Raw genomic sequence first — 19,704 nt, forward strand, 5'->3', positions numbered from 1 at the left:
TCGTGTCGTGAGGAGGTACTCCCTGCTTTTGCATTTCATGACTCCACTGTCCCCACTGTACTGTGGGGTTATTGTAACAATGCTGGACTGATTTTGATTTTTTTCTGCTAAGTTTTGTTTAAGCTTATATCCATTTTTTCTTGAACCAGCTAGCCCATGTTTTACAAATCCCGCACATACAATTGTGTTCTCCACGTGATTCCAAAATACTGTGAGTGAAAATAACACTTTTTCTCCCAGTTCTTTTCTTTGCTTGCAGGTGTGTAGCATGATTCATCACAAATATTGCAGATAAAGCAGATTAGATTTTTTTTTTTTCGTTATACTGTCCACAACTTGCAATACATACTCACTGCTTCTGGTTTTATATGCCCATCTCTTCTCCATTTGAAAAGTTATGCCAGTGTACTCCATGCAGGCTTTTGGACAAAAAAAAAAAAACAACCAAAATGTCCATCACAAAGAGTAACCAGTATGATTTATTACAAATGACACTTTTGTACCTACTATTGTTGCAAGTAGAGCTGCCTCTGACAGGCTTATCTTCTGCAGTTGGCAGTTTGGCACTTCACATGGCAGATAATCTATGCAGACACTGATCCAGCAAATTAATCTGTCTTAATATGTTGAAAATCTACAGATGTATGCCCATAACTCAATTGACTCATATTAAAGACTTACGACTGGAACATTCAGTGCAGAGCATAGTATACACTCTTTGTCCAACACTGTTTAACATGCATCCATTTTATTAACTGTAGCTAATGCATATTGTAGAAAACCTAGATAAGAGTTAATATTCTCTTTATTGTCCCTAAATAATTAGAGTTTCATCAGCTAATTTAGGAATGTGTAGCAGAGATGGGAATTGTCCTGTTGTCTTGCTATTAGCTGATTTTCAAAGTATTAGTTTTAAGCTAGAAAAAAAAAAAGTCATTCTTTTTAATAATTTAAAATTGAGTGTGACTCTCACATTATTTTCAGTAGAAAGTAAATGCTGTGGTCATCTTTTTCTACAGCTGAATTGTTTCATCTCTTAAAAAAGGAATGTCAGATCTCTTTGTCAGTTCAACATTTCATTCTACTTCAATTATATTTTCTTAACAAAGATCCAGCTTAGAGGCTGATGAAGCCCAAAATTGACAGACCATTATTCTTGCCTCTTAACTTCCATTAAAAAGTTCCAGCAGAGGCAAGTTATTTGTTTTATTTCTGTCATTCACATATGTCAAAAATGTTGATGTAGTAAGGTTAATAGAGATAATAGTATTTGTATACTTGTCTGTTGCATAGTCTTCAAGTTAGTTTTGAAAGCAGAGGCTCTTACTGTGAATACATTCATATGACTGTCACTTTATATGTGAAAAAAGTTTACTTTTAGTTCCTCCACCATGAAGGCAGATCTAGGCAAAGAAAGGACTCGTACTGCCAAGCCAGAAATTATTATACGTAAGTCTTCAATATGCATTACTATCTAGAAACATTTTCTTCTTCCATGGGGGAATGCAGCTGGGTTTCTCCAGGAGCACGTGGAGGACCTGGAGTATCTGTCTGGTTCCTCTGTGTTCCCTTGCTGCAGAGGAGATGAAAATAACACCATCTTTAGTAGAAAGTGGCTTGTGAAACCCAAAGGCAAGTTGTTGTCCATGGCAAAAAATAAGTGGGCAGGTTCTTTATCTAGTGGCAAAGCAATGATTACAAAATCATCCCTGTCCTTTCTGTATTTGTCTGTTATGCATATATTTTATCCGTAGTATCTATACTGTATATGTATATATATATAAAAGAGATTTTATCCCTCTTTGCATTTTCATCTCCAAGTTCTTTTATGCCATGATAATTACCATTTTATCTTTCACTTCTGTGATGTGGCTTTGCATTGTCCTTCACTTTTTGATCTTGAAGTTGCTACACATTATTAAGGTAAATGATGTCCTAACTGACCACTTAATAGATATTTTCCTCATTAGTGACATAGCTCTACTTCTTTTCATGTTGGTAAAAAATAATACAAGTGGGCAAGTTTGTTCTCTATACTTTTTAATCTTACACATCTCAAAAAGAAAATCCACACTAATGTTAGTGCAAATAGTAATAGGATTAAATTTTCCTTACTGCTTAACAAACAAAAAATTGTCAGTAAAAAAGATATTAAATAGATCTATTTATAAACACCATATGTTTTCATATACATCGACTTAGGGCTTACAGGCCTCATGAACTGGACTGGAATATATTCCTAATTTTTAAAAACCTCATTTGTTAACACCTGAATGGAAGTCAAGGAAATGGTAGTACTTAAAACTTAAAGGAAAAGAATTATGGCTACAAAGAAAATCTGCAAAAAATTTAGTGTCTGAATAAAGTAATGTTAAAGGAGTATTTGAGGGATACTGAGTGCACACCTAGAAATGTTGCTCAGAGTTCTGCTTTCATTATTATAAAATGTGTATAGGGCAATATTTAAGTTATAGGGATTTGAGGAGATCTGCAAATTACTGAGAATAGCAAGAAAGCTATTTGTAATGTCTTCAAACAAAAGAACAAAGACAATATGCTTCTATTCAAATAGGGTGGCTATACAGAGAGAGAATATTTTAAAATGGTTTTATATCTACAATTTGCTCATTTTAAACTGCCAAAATAGCAGGTGTTGGGGTAGGTTTGTTTGTTTGGGGGGGTTTGTTTGTTTGTTTTTTAAAAAGAAAAGGTTACTATGTACTTAATTTTCTTCAGTACATTTTCCCTGAGGTGCCTCTGGCCCCTCTGAGGGGTCGGGCGGTGCGGGTGCAGGGCGGCTGCACAACTGGCTGCAGCCGGCTGGATCCGGTTTCTCCCGCCCGGGGCAGCCCTGGACTCTCCTCACAGAGGCTGCTCCTGCAGCCCCCGCCAACCCCTCGAACCCACACCCTGTACGGTTACCTGTTATTTTTTCATTTATTGTTAAAAAAACCCCAATATTCAGCTTCTTCAGGGATTAGAATGGATGCACCTGCAAATTATGTTTGCAAAACCAGAAGTCTAAATTAAGAGAAAGAGAGAAAGGACTGGCAACTGTACAACAATCTGTCGGAAGAGATGAGGAGGGTTATTTCCCAGTAAGTAACTGCATCGTGGCATCTCAGTTTTATGTCCATTGAAGTTCTGTGGCCCCATAATTCCTGTCAGCATGCCTGCTATGTCTTCCTAAGAAAGCTTTTGCCACAATTCAGTTATGACAGAAGCTATGCAGTAGCGAATTGTGGTAGTTTAATTTATTTTTTTCTTATTCAGTGAGGTGCAGCTTTGGGAGGTATTTCTTTAGAGATTAAATGTCAGCTTGAGAATGCAAAGTGGAGTGCATGGGGCAAGCAAAGAGGTCAGGAGGAACCGTGCCTGGTCTGCCAAGTTTGCTTTCTACGTAACATTTGCCAACATGGAAGCTCCAATCGCTTTTCATCCAAAATACTTGTATCATGCCACTTAAGTATAAACCATTAATTTTTTGTATTGCTTTGGAATTTGGGTAGGTGTAGTTAGGGGCTTTGAGAACACCTATAAGTGATTAAAGATCTTTAAAAACACAACTGAACTGAGGCAGTTGGTTACCGCTGTGAGAGCTGTCTTGGGGTGGCCCCAGCTGAGACCTGTGAAGCACCTGAGGTTTCCTTTTCTTGCAGCTTTTGTTTTTTGGTCCTGATTTGGCTCATTTGAAAACACAGTTGAAACCACAGTAAGAATTCTGTTTCTGTTGCAGGGCTAGGGCCAAGTTTTATTGTGTTGTCAAATCCACATTAGGTCTAGTCAGTTACGTGTATTTGGTCTAGTCAGTTGCATGCTTGTTTCTGCTGAGTGCAGAGCACACCTCCTGGTTCTGCAGGTTTGGAGTCCATACTGGTACTGTCAACTGCCAGGTCTGGGACTGTCAAAGTTGGGAGGTAGTTTAGGAAGCAGTTATTGCTTCCCTGCTGAGGCATAAGTGCTTCCATGAGTACTTGTGATCTCATTACAAAGTCAAACTCATGGTAAAGCCTTGACTTTGCACTGGAATGGATTGGTAGCATTTATAAATTCAGTTACAGCTCAAGTGATTTCTTTTGAATGCAGTCTGAATATTACAATATACTCTTAATTATTATCTTTTAGAACCATATTTATTCATAAAAATAAGGATCATGTTGTTCACTTCAGCATCTGCCATGATAGCACTTACTGTGTTAGATCTCCAGTAAAAGTTTGATACTATACAACTATGTTTATATGCCTGTGTTCTGAGAAACATCTAGAAGGAAATTATGAGGGAAAGACCTTAGAAAAAGGTATGTTTGGTCTGCGTATGGCTCCTTGTAGTAACTGCTGTTCCAGATGAAGATTGATAAAAATATTTTTAAAAGCATAAAAAGTACTCTTAACTATTGCCCATCCTTTTTCTTTTTTCAATGTAGTCCTGAATACACTTCAGCATGATCCACCTGAATGTGCATCATTCCTTGTGGAGGAGAAATTTGTATTGACACATCATAGCCATTCTATAAAGTTATGCCAAAACCGATATTAAAAAAGAAATAAAAGAAAATATTGATCTGAAAAGTAAGAAAGGAAAAAGGTGAAGATCCTTTGATCAATATCAGAAGCAGTCAAAGATGAATGGATAGAAACACTGATAGATGTACAGGAACAAAGTTCATTGTCTTTATCATCAAACAGTTACACAGGCAAAAGAAACAAAAAAGCAAACAAAACCCCCACAACTTCTGAATCTTACTAGTTTTTTAACTTAATTGCAATGCTGATGAATAACAGCTCACTGTGGCTATGCACCATACAAGTCCTATGAGACTCATTGCAGTAGTAATATTTTCTGTATACTGATGTCTCTGCTGGCAGAATGTTCTGCTATGAATGACATTGTGAATCCTTGTGATGCTTTTTGAATCTGAACACTGTCTCAGCCACGTGCCATCAGTCATCATCTCTTGTGTAAAAAGGATTTTTATTTTAACCTTGTTTAGTTCAGAAGAAAAAAACAGTTACTCATTTTGGTTAGTGCTAATGCTTAGACGCTGTAACTGGGGTAGTTTCAAACCACTGCACTTCAGAAATGTGCATGCTGATGAGAACTTTTATTTTTCATTATGATCTAGTAATGTAGTGATAAGGCAAGTAATAGCCCATACCTAACGATTTCGTGTCCAAAGACTAAAAGTATTACTGCAATATATTTAGTGACAAGTTCTGAGAAAGAATTGTAAAGCCATTTCCTTGTGCATTCTTACCAAATATGTGTACATTGTTTGTTTAGCTGCCAAAGGAAAGGTTTGTACAAAGACAAGAAATAAAATGAGGATACCTGATTTCTGATTCTGCTCTCTTCTGAAGAGGAAGCAGCTGAACCAATATTCCTGTTTGGTCTGCAGAATGCATTTGGAACAAGATGACAATCTGTTTTGAAGGCAGACAGCAGAAATTGGGTACTTGGGGTGAAGGTTCATGTGGACTGCTTCTCATTAATGTTTCTGGTGCAAACAGTGCAAGTTGACCACAGGATAAAATCAGAAGCAGTACCAGACACTGGAAGGACACAAATTGAATTTTCGAATTAGTTTAGACATAGCCTTGGGGTCTCACTGGGATTAATTCACCAAAGATTTTTCAAGCCTATCTCCTAGGTGTGTGAAAACATGACTGTGGCTGGTATATTGGCCTAAGACTAGAGTAATCTCATTGAAGTCTGTGATACTATTTCAGATTGCTATGGTATAGTTGAGATGTGGAATTTGAGGCACTGTTTGTTGCACAGAGGCTTTATGAATCTGCAGAATCCTCCAGGTAGTTTTTATATCTTCCAAAGAAAAGCAACTTCGTAATGGACATCCTTGTGAATGGAAGGTGGAGGTGTGGGAAGATGTCAATTTCTTGTTTGTTGCTTGCCTTACCTTTGATGCTGGTGTGAGACAGTAGTTACAGAAACACTGTAGCCAGTGAAACTTTTGGCAGTACATTGCTCTCAAGTGTGCATGAAATTATGACTTGCACAGGGTTACTCTTCCTGCTTATGTAAAAAAGGTTTAGTAATTAACCTGGCCAAAACATTTCTCTGTAGAATATGACTGCCTTTTTTTTTTTTTTTTTAATGCTATGAGTAATTTTTACAAATACTTTTTGTAATAGTAATAGTTACTATTACTTGTTGTAATAGTAGTGATGAGTTGTGATCAAGGCGAGGAATGTGGAAAGCAGCTGAGATTCTGCTTTGTAAGGGATTTTGCTTAACTTGATGCACCAAGCTGAAAGTTTGAAGTAATTCAGGGGCTGATTCAGAACTGGACATAAAGTCCCTGCCTTAGGGGAGCAGAGTTATGTGTGGAAAACGTGGGGCAAAAGGTAGGGCACAAAAACTTTCAACCAATTAGTTGTAATCTAGCACGGCAAGTATGGCAAACCTTTGAGCTTACAGTGTCTATAGATTCATTGTCACCTTTAAATCAGTTGCTTAAACTCTTGAGATTTTACTTATTCTAACTCCAGTGAGAATGTGATCGGCACAGTAATCTTAGTTTGCTTTTTTGTTCAGTTTTAATTTTAGCAAAGAGCGAAAGGAGCGAGCTGATGATTTATTTTGTTGACATGACTCTTACTTACGGTAGTGTTGAACTAACAAGGGCCCTACCTAGAAAATTCAGTGACTTTTTTTTAATTCCTCCTCACAATGATATAAGCGCAAGGCCCATGTGTTTTTACCACTTTGTTATGCAAATGTGCTCTGTAGTATCAGTGGTAACATTGATGAAAATAGGTGCAGCATGTGTTAGGGCAGCTTGCTTGTCATCATTTCCCTCTGTCATCTGCATCTTGTTAAAATGTATGAACACATTTGATACATTTGAATGATCTTGTCTGATGTGTGTCTGTGAGAGGCAGTGGCTCCCAAAGCCTTGCTCCTGCAGAGCTCCTTCAAGATCTCACATATGTGAGCTCTGCTGTTTGCCCTCTGTCATCTGGGAGCCCAGTTTTTCTGAGCTCGGATCAACCTCAGAAGGGACTAGGGACAGTGAGCTACTGCTCCTGTTGGTAGATTCAAGTTGACATCCTTAATGTAAAGGCACTCAATGTTTTGCTTTGAAAAAGAAGGTACTTCTGAAAGGTTGTGAAGCCCTCCTCTTGATGACTTGTCCCTTTTGATGGCAGATTTTTTTCTTCTTTGTGTTTGGGGACTACTGATATATGAGACTAGTCAAATAGAAGTGGTCCACTTTTGTCCCTTCTTTCTGAACCATAGCAGTGCATTGACCTTTGTCAGGCAAGTGCCTTCAGTTGCTTTAAACATGAAGTGAATTGAGATTGTAGATTTTATAACTGATACAAATTCAATAAAATATATATATATTCTTTTTTTTTTTTCTCCTAAAGCCAAGTTAGTATTTTTTTTTCTTTTTCCTTTGTTTTACTCCTCATTTATCTTGATTTCTTAGGGGAAAAATACAGATTGCATTTTTACTCTATTTGTTTTAGGAAATGTGGACTACCTTAAATTTTGTTCCTTTTTTTTTTTTTTCTTTTATCTGTGCTATAACAGTAAAGGTTGATGAGCAGTGTTGATGATGTGCTTATATAAACACAGCCAATTGCCACATCCCTGCATCAGCCTTGTTAAATGCGTGTTTACATGATGATGTGGTATCACTTCCGCATTTATGTAGCTGCAGGCACTCTCCTGGCTTGCCAAGCTTGATACAAACATTTAATTATCTTTGCTGTTTCTTGTTTTACTTTTATATATAACAATTTTAGTGCTTTTAAGTGTCGCTGTCACGTTACTGTGCATGGATCTTCAATGAATGAAGTTTCAAAGTAATCAAAAACCTGGAGTTAAATGTGGTTGTTGTTTGTTTGTTTTTTTTAATCCACAGGAGACTCTGGACAGTTACAAGTGTGTTTCTAGTTAAAATAAAAATTGTAAATGTTGTACACTTCAGCTGAGGACGTGACATTCAGACCTTTCTGCCTTCACACATGTGCTATGAGATCTTTAGGATTTCTATTTGTTTGCAGAATGTTGTCTTCATCATTTCCCTTTAATTGTTACCCAGCATATATTCTAATTCATTGATATGGTTCAGCTGTGGTTATCACAAAGCTTTTATGCTCTATTGGTTTGTATTGAAGTGTATTTTCTGTTGTGGCTTTTTATGTGTACTTGCCTTTGAACTATACTCACTTGTTCCATGTATTTTGTATTTAACATGTCATATTTCTTATAATCTCACATGTTGGAGCCAGAACCTGTTTTGGGGGATGTAAAAATTAAAAGCAAGAAGATCAGACCACTTTTTTATTAGCAAGTCAGATTTTGTGAGAACAGAGTGTCCTTTGAATAAAACATTGAGTATGTAATCAATGGACGAAAGATACTGATTATCAGCAATTATTTCTAAGGAAACAAGCCTCAGAAGAAGAGCATCTAGAGAGCTCTTGCTTGGAACTGATACACAGAAACTGTCTGGAGTTGTTGCTTTAGGAAGCCCAGAAAAAAAGTCCTGCTTTATGTTACCTGGATTTTCAAGTAATCATTGACTATAACTAGGGTGACATTTTGAAATACCAAAAGTAATGATATCTGGGTGGTGAAATGTATAAGTTCTGAAATACTGGGAAAAAAAATTGAACTTTATTTCTTGAAAGTATGACCAGGAGTTTTAACCTTTTCTTCAGATTTTATAGGAACAGTTTGTATAGTTGTATATTTTTATGCCCAAACCTAATTTTCCAACTAGGTTGTAAGAAATACCAGAAATGTGACTTTAGTCAACTCTTCCTTTGACAGCAGCCTAAAGTTAATGTAACAGGTTGGTGGCTTTTTATGTTTTCCCCAAATGGAAACTTGGTTGAAGTATTCTTTCAAAATTCTGTTGCTTGCTCAAATGCAGATATTATGTGCATAATGAAGGATAAAACTGACAGGACATGTCTGTCACCAGAGTAATGAATATGAAATGATCAATTTGAAGTGAATGAACTGTAAAATATATAATTATCATTCACTGCTCCATACCTTTTGCAATAAAAAGCATGAAATGAAATTTGTAATAAAGTGTGTCCCATCTGCAGTGTTGTAGGACAAAAGTTGGTATGTCATGGATCAAAATCAGTCTTACTTATTAGCAATTCATAGAAGTAGCTGTTAATTAAGGTCAAAGTGATGAAACTGGGAAAAATAGTATTTGGTACTTAGATAAGAGACATAATCAATTAACTAAAAAAAAAACCCCAAAATGTGTAGAAGATGAAATTTCATTTTTCTTCCATAATTCTGTCTTCCATTTGAGAAACAAGGTTTTCTATACTGGCCAAAGTCCTGGAAACTCTCTTTACAACAATTAGCAGCAATTAAGAAATGATCTATGTAATTATCTAGAAATAAGTAATGAATTGAAGCTTAGCTGTTTTTAAGATTAGGGACAGAAATCAATGCTGAATGAATTTGTAGACAGAAAGGTAATATCTTATGCAAGTACTCATGCCAAGATGTTCTGAGCAAAATTATTATTTTAGTACTATATAATACCTTATTTGGAGGGAAAAACAAAAAAAAAAGTATCGATTGCATCCAGTCTTTCAGAGTTTCTCAAAATTAGATGTTTTCTCTGAGACATGTATTTTGGTTTTGGTGGAGAAATATAGCTGAGCTGTCAGCTTCTAAACAATATGCATGCAAAGGCATTGTGGTGCCTGAGGGCTGGATGTTCTGTGTCTAACCATTGATTATTTCACTTGTTTGTCTGCTTGGCAGTCCTCTCATATATCCTGTAACACAATATGATGCTTTACATCATGATCCAAAAAAGCAGTTTTCCGTCATCATTTTATTTTCCTATATTTGCTGTAGTCCTGTCAGCAGACCTAGTGGCTGGACCCATAACTCATGGGCCACATGTGACTTTCATGGAATTAATGAGACTCCTGTTCCCAGAGTGCATGTTCAGGGTTGTACTAGAAAAGGAGGTGCCCAATCGTAATGCCTGTTGTTGGGAAGAAGCAGGAATCACTGTAGCAGATGTCACTTGGTTGCCGTGCAAGTGCGTGAAATGTTCCATCCCTCATCAGAGAAAAGGAATCTGTTGGGAACTGTCATCTTCCATGTGTGACCCAGTTGCAGACCTTCTGTGACTTATAACAATGAGGAGATTTTACTATCTGGTTTTAAATAGTCAGGAAGATTGGTCAGTCTTGCCATCCTTTTTTATTTACAGTGTGGTCACTTGTACAGTGTGCAACAACTCTACAAGTGTGTGTTTTTTTGGTTTTTTTTTGCTTTGTGTGAGTAGGGCAGAAATATAGACAGGAACTAATCATTTTTGAAAGAGGAATGCCTCAAAAAAGAACCCTTTGACTAACATTCATGTTTGTATCTGAAAGGCTATGCATAGCCCAGAATGGTGGCTTCACTTACGTTTAATAACAGAGGGAAGGAATAAAGGTAATCTATACATTCATGTGATCTCCAAGTTTTTTTCCTGTGTTTGGGTATCTCCTTCCTCACTTGTTTATATGAACAGGCTGAAGTGAGAGGGACAATTGTACTGGGAGGCTACTTGGATTACTGCTGGGAAAGCTGTCTTAAATCACTGTGGAAGCTGATAGATTGCTGTCATTCCTAAAGAGGCTGAAGTCTAACAAGCCGCTTGGCACTGTGGTTGGAGTCATATGGGGACAGGAATGTGTTATTTGTTGGTGCAGTGTCCAGCTCTGACTGGAATAGGGCTCAGTGCTCAGTAATTGTGATTCCTAATATAGGCAAGTTCTGCCACATTTTCACTCTGAACAACAACTGTACTCATAATTTATTATTTAAATACATAAATGTGGATATGAGGAGGGAGTATTTACTAATGTGTGGATTGTACTTTTGAACTAGGCTGTTTGCAACCTAATTTCTATGTAAATAGACTGATATGTTTCAAATAATCTAGATATTAGGAATTACAATGTTGAGGGGGAAAAAGAGAAAGAAAAAGAAGTGACCAATTTCTGAGCAAAATGCAGAACATACAGGTTTTATATGAGAATCAAGAATATTTACAGAGACATAATCATCAGAATAAATACAGAAAGAAAGAGCCTGTAGGTTGCTGCCTAATATTATCAAATTCATTAGACAAGGCAATTGATGCTTTTGGTGAAATAAGCTTGTAGTAAGAATGAGCTGTAAACAAAGGAGTCATCCACCTCATTTTTTCCCATTTTTAATGTAAGAACAGATTTTGCTAATGGGAATTGTCATTATTGAAAGGCCTTCTCTTGGGAACCAGAAAATGTGCTTATGTCAGAAGACTTTCTCATGCAGTCTATTTAATGCAAAATAGGTTTTTGTTGTGCAGTATGTTAAAACCAGTGCCAACGTATCTGTAAGATCTCCACTGAGTAATTTAATGTTGCTGAGATGCATTGCTTATAATGTATTCTTTAGCTGAAATGTTCTCCAAAGAGTTCATGTCTCATAATCACATATCATAAATTATATGAATTCTGCTTTAACGGAACCTAGTGTCAAAGCTCACATTGCCTTAATTGGGGGAGGAATTTCACATTATTGTTTTATATAAAAGCACATAAAGTGTTATGATTTAAAGTTATCTATCTAAAAGTAAACCCAGAACATAACTACTGATGTTTCAGTAACTGAGGCAATGACATCACATGGAGAGCTAAGTGTGAAACAGAAGAATAAATTTCTTCTTTACCATTTACCAGATATAAATGTGTTTTATAGGAAAGTTTTCAGTTTCTTTTGTATGTGGGGAAATACAGCATTCTGTTTTATTCTGATATAGCCCTTCAATGTTTCTTTTATTAATGCTGAGAGAGATTTAATCCTGTAAAATGCAAACATTTATTTACTTCTACTTGCCAGCCGTTTTTAGTTTCCACTTCGTGCTTAGTTTCTTTTCCCTCAAAATGCATTTATCCATGTCTTTGTTTTCTCTGCCTTCTAAAGACTTGAATTCTTTGCCAAACTCCTAATTCTCATTTCTTTAGCAACCTGAGCCCCCAAATCTGCCTATCTTTTAAACTCTTTGTTCTTAGCTGCTGCTCTGTGAGATTTTAGGTCTCATTCTTGTCTTTGCTTTCTAACCCAGGCCCATTCTGGAGCAGGCAATGCAGGAAATCCGGGTTTGCATCTCTGGTCGCAGCCTGGAGGAACTGAGGTCTGTGTTAAAAGGTTACCTGTGCACAACAGTCATGTGTATGAACTATGTGAACAGGACTTGCTTGAAACAACAATCTTTGCAATATTCCAGATATAGGAATATCAGTATCAGTTATATCCTTAACTAGAGTTACTGGAGACTCATATCAAATTTCTGTTAAGGGTTTGAGTTTTCAAAACTTCTAGCTTGATCATGTTAGAATGAACACGGCACAAGCCACATTCATGAATCAGAATAGTCTTCTGACCTCTTCTTCCCCTTTAAAGTTGCTACCTTGATTCAGTGCCAGGCCTATCCAGAGAAACTATCCAGAGAAAAAGCCAGGGGATTTTAACAACGGACAAGTTCTATTTTTCAGTGGCCTTTTTTTTCTGAAATACTTAGAACAATGAACTCTAACCCTTGGTGACCCCACAAGTCTGACTCTGGTATTTACCCAGCAAAGTGACACCCCACAAAGTGTGTAGGAGCAGACTGCCAAACCAATGGCATCCGGATCTGGCGAGGAGATCATAAAGATTCAGCCATAATGACTGTGCATTGTAGATGTTGATATGTCAACTGCATCATTAGGACTTTTTATGTTAGGCACTGTGCTCCTAATAAGGCATTAGAAACATTCTCTTTCTTTGTTGTATGAGATAAATACTCGCTGCTTGTAGTGTGGGACTGCATAAGGCATGAGGTTCAGGCTCATATTCTACAGAAGTTAAAGGGATTTCATGCATATGTCTAAAAGGTTTCCTAAGCATCCTCAATTTGGCTGATTTTTAGAGGAAGACCATTGACACTTAGACAAGATTCCAACAGGCTGAGCTGAAGCTCATTGAAGTTAACAGATGAAAGGATTGAGAGCTGAACTAAGTGGTAAGAAAGCTGAAATTTTCTGCCAATTTTCTTGGAATCAACAGCCTCTTTAAGCTAGATACAGATAGGAGAGAATATATTATCAGTACTTTTAAAGGGAAAATAGATTCATTGTGTATTTTGGAAAAAAATAAATAAAACATTTGCATCCATAAAGCAATTCTTAACCCTTATATTTTTCTGCCTCAAATTTTAACTTCCTAAGGTTTAAAAATCAGCAGTTAAATTAAATAGGCAGTATTGACTCTGCCCTAGTGTCAGTAATTATAACCTCCTAATCTTCACTTTTTTTTTTTAATTCCATAGTTCTTTTATAAAGTGTTATTTTTGGATCAGTGACATTTTATAAGGATTTTCAGTCAGAAATCGTCTGAATTTTGGAAATACCATTGTGCTGTATTCCTTTTACACATGCTGCTTTCCACCCACGCCCCCGCCTGAAACAAGTGTCTATCTTAGGTTATAGAAAATATGTTGGTTTTCCTCATAAGATGATGTCCTCATACATTTTTTTCTATATTGTGGTCCAGTTACAATAATACTTCTACACTCACAAATTGCATCTGTGCTCACAGGTGTTGAGATTTGGAAGATTTAATTTACAGAGAGTATGATTGCCTTCAGAAAGCCCTGTGCGTGTCTTGCAGTCTGATAAGCAGGCAGTTGACTTTTAATGTTGTAGACATTACAGACACAGTGATCTGTCTACCTGGACTCATAGTAAAGTGCTTTTTGGTAGATTGCCAAAGAGCTTGGAGTGGGAGATGGTTGATATTTTCTTTTCCTACTGCTGACGTATCAACGTCTTCTCCGTGATTTTGTTCTCTGTTTCTGCTTCAGAGCTCCCCATGGGCAATTCAGTGCAGGTGGAAAGTGCTCAGATGCAGTCACAGTTTGTAGGGGACTTTGGCATGAAGAGTTGGTTGGTTTTGTTACTGTTTATCAGGTGACAGGTAGCAGGGTGGGTTTCTAAGCTTGCCATCTGGAAAGGGTGAAACCCAGGGCACTGTGTGTGCAGAGGATGGGGAAAAGGCATAAAAATAGAATGCAGGAGTTTGGCATATTTTGTGATTCCAGACTTTCTCTGTATTAATTTTGCTAAATTTTGAAGCCTGTCCTTTAACTGACTTTCAAGACAATGTTCCATGGTACATGAGGTTTCCTGCAGACTCTACAGAATAAGTTTGTTTTTATTTCGCCTTTTAATTGTTTTACATGCCAAGTGCATTTGCAGATGGAACACGGAGTGGCAGTTTTCTAGCAAGATGGTTTAATTACATCTGAAAGCTTGTAATCACAAGCTTTGGTGGGCCAGACTATGAAAATGCAGTGTAAATGATGCATACAATTTTTAATGAATTGACCTCTAACTGTAATAAAGGAAAAAGATTAATTGCCTTGTCCTAGATGCTAGAAATTATTTACGTTATGATTTTATATGAATAGCTACTAAATTATAGGAAAGGAGGCAAGTTTAAAACAAACAAAACCCCCCAAAACAAAAAACAAACCAAACCAAAACAAACACCCACAGCATAGCTATATTTCATCTGTACATCTTAAATAGGTGTGTGTTTGAATTCATGAAGGCATTGTAGTGATTTCAACTTTTACCCAGCTAGACAAATGCACAGAAAAGGTAAATGATTAACACTTTCAGATAAGATCTTTTGTAAAAAAGATTAAAACATACTTTTCTCTTTTTTTTTTACAGTTTTAGAGTTAATGTAAGAGTGATACTACTTACTATGCCTTAAGAGGGAGAAGAGTTCCTGTATAGGTCTTACCTGCTGAGTATCCAGCTTGTTTCCTTTTTTTGAGTTTAGCTTATTGTATAGTACTTTGCTGTCACAGTTCCTGAAACTTCACACACAAATCTTTATATAGATTTCTTCCATCATCTTTAACAAAAGCAGATCAAAAATGTAGTTTGTTTATCACTTTCTTTTATAGGGTGTTGTTAATTGTAAGCGCTGCTGAGAAACATTACAGTATCTAGGTGTTTGTGCTCCGGCAGGGGGATTGGACTAGACGATCTTTCGGAAGGTCCCTTCCAATCCCTAACATTCTGTTGTGATTCTGTGATTTTTTTTTTAAACCATTCATGACTCTTCTATTTTGAAAATAAAATAACAACTTCCCACCTTATTTTGTTTCAATAAATGCAGTGTGGCATTACTGTGTCTTTGGAAACCCAACCTGAAGTTTGACTGGTTTGGATGTAAATGAGGAAAGAATGCAACATTAATATAGTTTGGGGGGCATTTTAAACTAAATGTGGATGGAAAGGAAAAGTTTAACTGTATATATTTACATTAAGATACTTAGGTTCTAATCAATTATAGTAAAAAAAATAAGTCATTTTTTCAGATACGGCTTTGGGTATCTGTCAAAAAGCTACTCGGCTCATGAGATTTGAGTAGATCTGTTAATATTCTATATATGTTATCTATGATAAAACACAGTTTATTCCTCTAAACATAAATACAGCCTGTATCTGAACAATTGTCTTGCACTCCCAAAGAGTGTGGATGATTTCCATTATTTTAAAATTTCTGTGCCACAGGTTATACAAAGCTTGTGTAGCCATAATTTTTCCTTTGGAAATGCACCTCCTAAGAGCTTGCATATAATTTGACCTTTTACTGTGTTTTATCTCTAAGATCTAGGGCTAAGTTGTAGAACTTGTTACTAATGGACTTTCTTCTCACTCCAACATAATTTAAGGAATTACGTTTCTGTCACTGAATTTGCTGTTGTTATGGCTCCTGAGACGCTAGTGGAAAAAAGGTTTCTTGAGCAAAACTGCCATCCAAAACTATTCTGTAGAATCTGTAGTAGGAGGAAAGGGGCTTTTTGTTTGGTTTGCTGGTTTTTGGTAGAGGTTTTGGTTGGGTTTTTTTTATTTGTTTTTAGTGAGTGTTCAGACAATTAACATAGCCAGGAGGAAGAAAAAGCTGGATTTGGTACTTGACCTTTTATTTGCATAAGGAGTTTCTTTTTCATGCAAATTCCTTTTTACCAGTTCATTATTTTTAAATTGTATCCGGCTTCAATCAAGAGATTGCTTTTTGTTGTGTACAGCATGTGTCAATCATAGCCTTTGAGTCTGAGTACCAGTGGAGCATATTTATGTGTCTGGATTTTGAGGCAATTCACATATTCAAATAACAGATACAGAATAACTGCCCTGCAAACTGGAATCCCAAATGCCATACAAAGCTCTGAAATTGCATCCATCAGTTCTCATATTTCAGCATTGACAAGACTTTTGGCCTTTATCCTATTACATAAACTTGCCAATCTCTCCTCAGGCTGTGAAGTCATTACAAGATGAAGAGATTTGAGTTCCCTCTTTTCCATTTCACCTTTCCCTGACACATCCCCAGTTTAATTTTCCCATTGCTTAGTTATTGCAAAAATGGATAAAACTACTGTGAAGTATGCTTTCTTCTGAAAGAATATATATTGCAACATATAAATGAACTCAAAGTTCTCATGTTAGTGGTTAGAATATAAAATAATTCAGCTTTAAAAGCACCTCATATCATTCTTCCTGAGTCTGCAATTTCCTAATGATTAAACAAGCAAGAAAGAAAAAGAATGAACTTCAGTTTGTCATAAATTTGCTTGCTTTTTCCAAATAGCCAGTGGACAAAATAATTTGTTAATTGCCCAGCTCTTCTGCTGTGGCCAGAGCCCTCTCTTGTCTTGGCATTTATTGCTACTTTCTTCACACAGAAAAAACTATGTAGGATAAACTTGAAACTCACTCTTGTCTGGCAACTTTACATAAGGCAAGGCAGGAAAGAGATTATGGTTGTGTGTGTGCATGTGGATTTTGTTTGTGTGTTTTTACAGTGGCATTATTTTAAATAATCCTATCTGCTCCAATTTGTTTTTACTGTGTCAACTCTCCCTCTTTGAGGTGATTTCTATTCTTACCAGATGTTTTCCTCAGCATCTGGTACACAGAACTAAATAATATGTATAAAATTTACCTTGCATCTGGACTTGGTGAAAAAAGTGGTAAATATTTTTTATTGCAATGTTGCTGCATGCCTAGGGTAATACATTCTTTAAATTGCAGTTTGTTTAGGCTAGCATCATTGTATTACTCATGTAGAAGTTCCAAAAACATAACATTCAGATTGTGGCTGCAGGAACAAAATGCTTTTTATAAGCATAGCAAAGCTAAGCCTCCTACACAATGAAAAGGAAAGGGAAAATGTATCTTCCTACTGTCCAATAAATAGGAGAAGGCTGGTGAGGGGGGGGATGCATGTTGACAGGATTCAGGAGTAAGACAGTCTGATGATGTGTGGTGTATCCCCTATTTAAAAGTGTCTTTTTGTGTGATCTTCCTCTTTACTTCAAAATCAGGTATCTTAATGTTCAACAGCTGTATTTGAAGGACAGATTTTACAGAAAAACTTCAGATCCCATTTAAGCGTAACGAAAGCTGGTTTAACAGAAAAAAACGGTGACTTTTCTTTAAAGTGATTAAAATGTACAAGTTTATTTTTTTTGTCTACAATGTATAGAACACAAAAGTAATTTTAGATATTTTTCCAAAAATAAAAAAGGAGAGAGTCCAGTGTTCTCACCTGCCCTCCTTCATGCCTTTGTGTCTTGATAAAAGTTGTGTTTCTCTGGATATATTTCCTCTTGTATCAGAGTTTTGCAGCTGAAAGCAATGCCTTCAAAAGCGTCGGACTAGTTATGTCTTACAGTTGGGAACACATTAAAAATATTTTGAAAATTGGCACCTTTTTTAGTGTCTTACCTGGGATGTCTGCAAGTGTTGTTTTTCTCATCAATGAATTGCAGTACAATACGCATATAATACTGGTTTAATATTTGAATGTTTATAAAGCACTTTGTGATCTTGTTAGTGACTTTCGAGTAATAACATTAATATTGGATGTACACTAAATAATTTCTCTTTAAAGATAAAACGAGCTAAATAAGTGTAAAACACAAGTCAAATTAATTAAACATACTATTTCTTTTCTAGTGAACAAACACAAGCCCTGGATTGAGACATCGTACCACGGAATCATAACTGAAAATAATGACACTGTAATTTTGGATCCTCCCCTTGTTGCTTTGGATAAAGATGCACCTGTTCCCTTTGCAGGTAGGAACCTAAGTTAACAGCAGCATTTGAGCTTATGGATTGCATTATGAAGTTATTAGCATTTGTAAGGAATGAATTTGAAGTGCAGAGATAGTGTAATCTGAAGGAAATGTTTAGCGGCTGAGTATCTGAGTACTCAGGACTTGACTGTTGGCCCATAGACCTTTTATAATGAATGTGTCTGCTCATTTGTTGTGAAGTGGAAGTGATTATAAACAGCATAATATAGAAAGCTTCCACTATCAATGTATTTTTAATGAAAACACAAGAATTATATAATTAAATTTGAATTTGCTTTTATAGAAATGAATCATTACAGTTGCCTAAAGTAGTAATGCGTATTTAATTTTGTTTAGTAATAACAGTCCCTGCTTTCTCTCTTCCTGTTCTGCTCCCTGGCTGTGGACAAACTGTGTGACAAATATTTAAAGTTGTTCAGAACGTATGTTACTGTGTTACCACTTTATAACTGTTGAGATTTGGACAGGAAATTTAATGGAGGTTTTGAAGATTTTTACTCAGATTGCTGTATGATAGGTGTATGTCATATAGAAGTTTTTACTGGTATCAATGCTATTTTTCATGACACTTATTCTGTGATATTATGAGTTCGTCAAGCAGAAAATATTACTTTTGCATGTCAAGCAAGTTTTCTCTGTAGTTCTTCATTTCGTTAAACATATGTTTTAAAGAAAATGGCGAATATTAAGGTTTGACAGCTGTTCTGAAGATCCTAAAAAGATGTAGTTGTTGTTAAAAAGATTATATTGCTTAAGAATGTTCATCTTTCATAAATAAAGGTGCTAGCAAAGGTGAGTATCCTTGTTCTTGTGGAATACAGTCATGTTCAGTAAACAGTAAGTACTTGACCCAAACAGCATTTTACAGCATCGTGTAAGAATTGTTATTAGCCATTTTGCACAAAACCACAGACAAACTCATACTCTGCAAAACAGGGATTCTCAAATGTTTTTTATATATCAAACCTCATTTTAATCTCAAGATTGGTTTGTCACTCATGGCACCCCATGGTTCTTGGTTGCACAAAATGCTTTTCTTCCAAAACATGCATTGTGGATGTTCAGTGGAGGGGACTCTGTTAAACTTAGTCAGAGGTAAAAGCCTCCAATAGCATATGCATATGGATACAGCAACCTCAGCACGAAACACTTTTGTCTGCTGATCAGTTCCTATGGCACCGGGTTATTTGCTAATGGAGGCATAATCAGTGTCCATTCAGAGGTAAGTAGACAGCCTCTGACTGGGAGGTATGAATTATAATCAGAGCAGGCGTACTTTGTACAAAGATGCTCAGGAGAAGGTGTCCTTAACTCAGTTAGTAGTTTCTGAAGCAAAGGAAAAGCTGTTTCCAAAGTACTTTTCATGCCTTCATCAAGAAGCAAACAAAAAGTGTGGAGTGAGACTTTGAATGATAAATGGTTATCCATAATGATTTGAACACACTTTTTTCTTATAATGGAAACTTTCAGATACTCATTCTTCCAAATG

General features: G+C 36.3%; 1 protein-coding gene across 1 annotated transcript in view; it reads left to right on the forward strand.

Annotated features, from left to right (window-relative positions):
• The window catches only part of CLSTN2 (calsyntenin 2), a gene marked incomplete at both ends in the record, with an annotated part of 332,876 nt that overhangs the window by 123,276 nt on the left and 189,896 nt on the right, over nt 1-19,704 (forward strand). Inside the window, 1 exon segment of the mRNA XM_080350142.1 lies at nt 18,073-18,195. Coding sequence (XP_080206268.1) covers nt 18,073-18,195 — 123 coding nt within the window.

Source organism: Nesoenas mayeri (genome assembly GCF_963082525.1).
Source record: "Nesoenas mayeri genome assembly, chromosome: 9".
In the NCBI taxonomy this organism is placed as follows: domain Eukaryota; kingdom Metazoa; phylum Chordata; class Aves; order Columbiformes; family Columbidae; genus Nesoenas; species Nesoenas mayeri.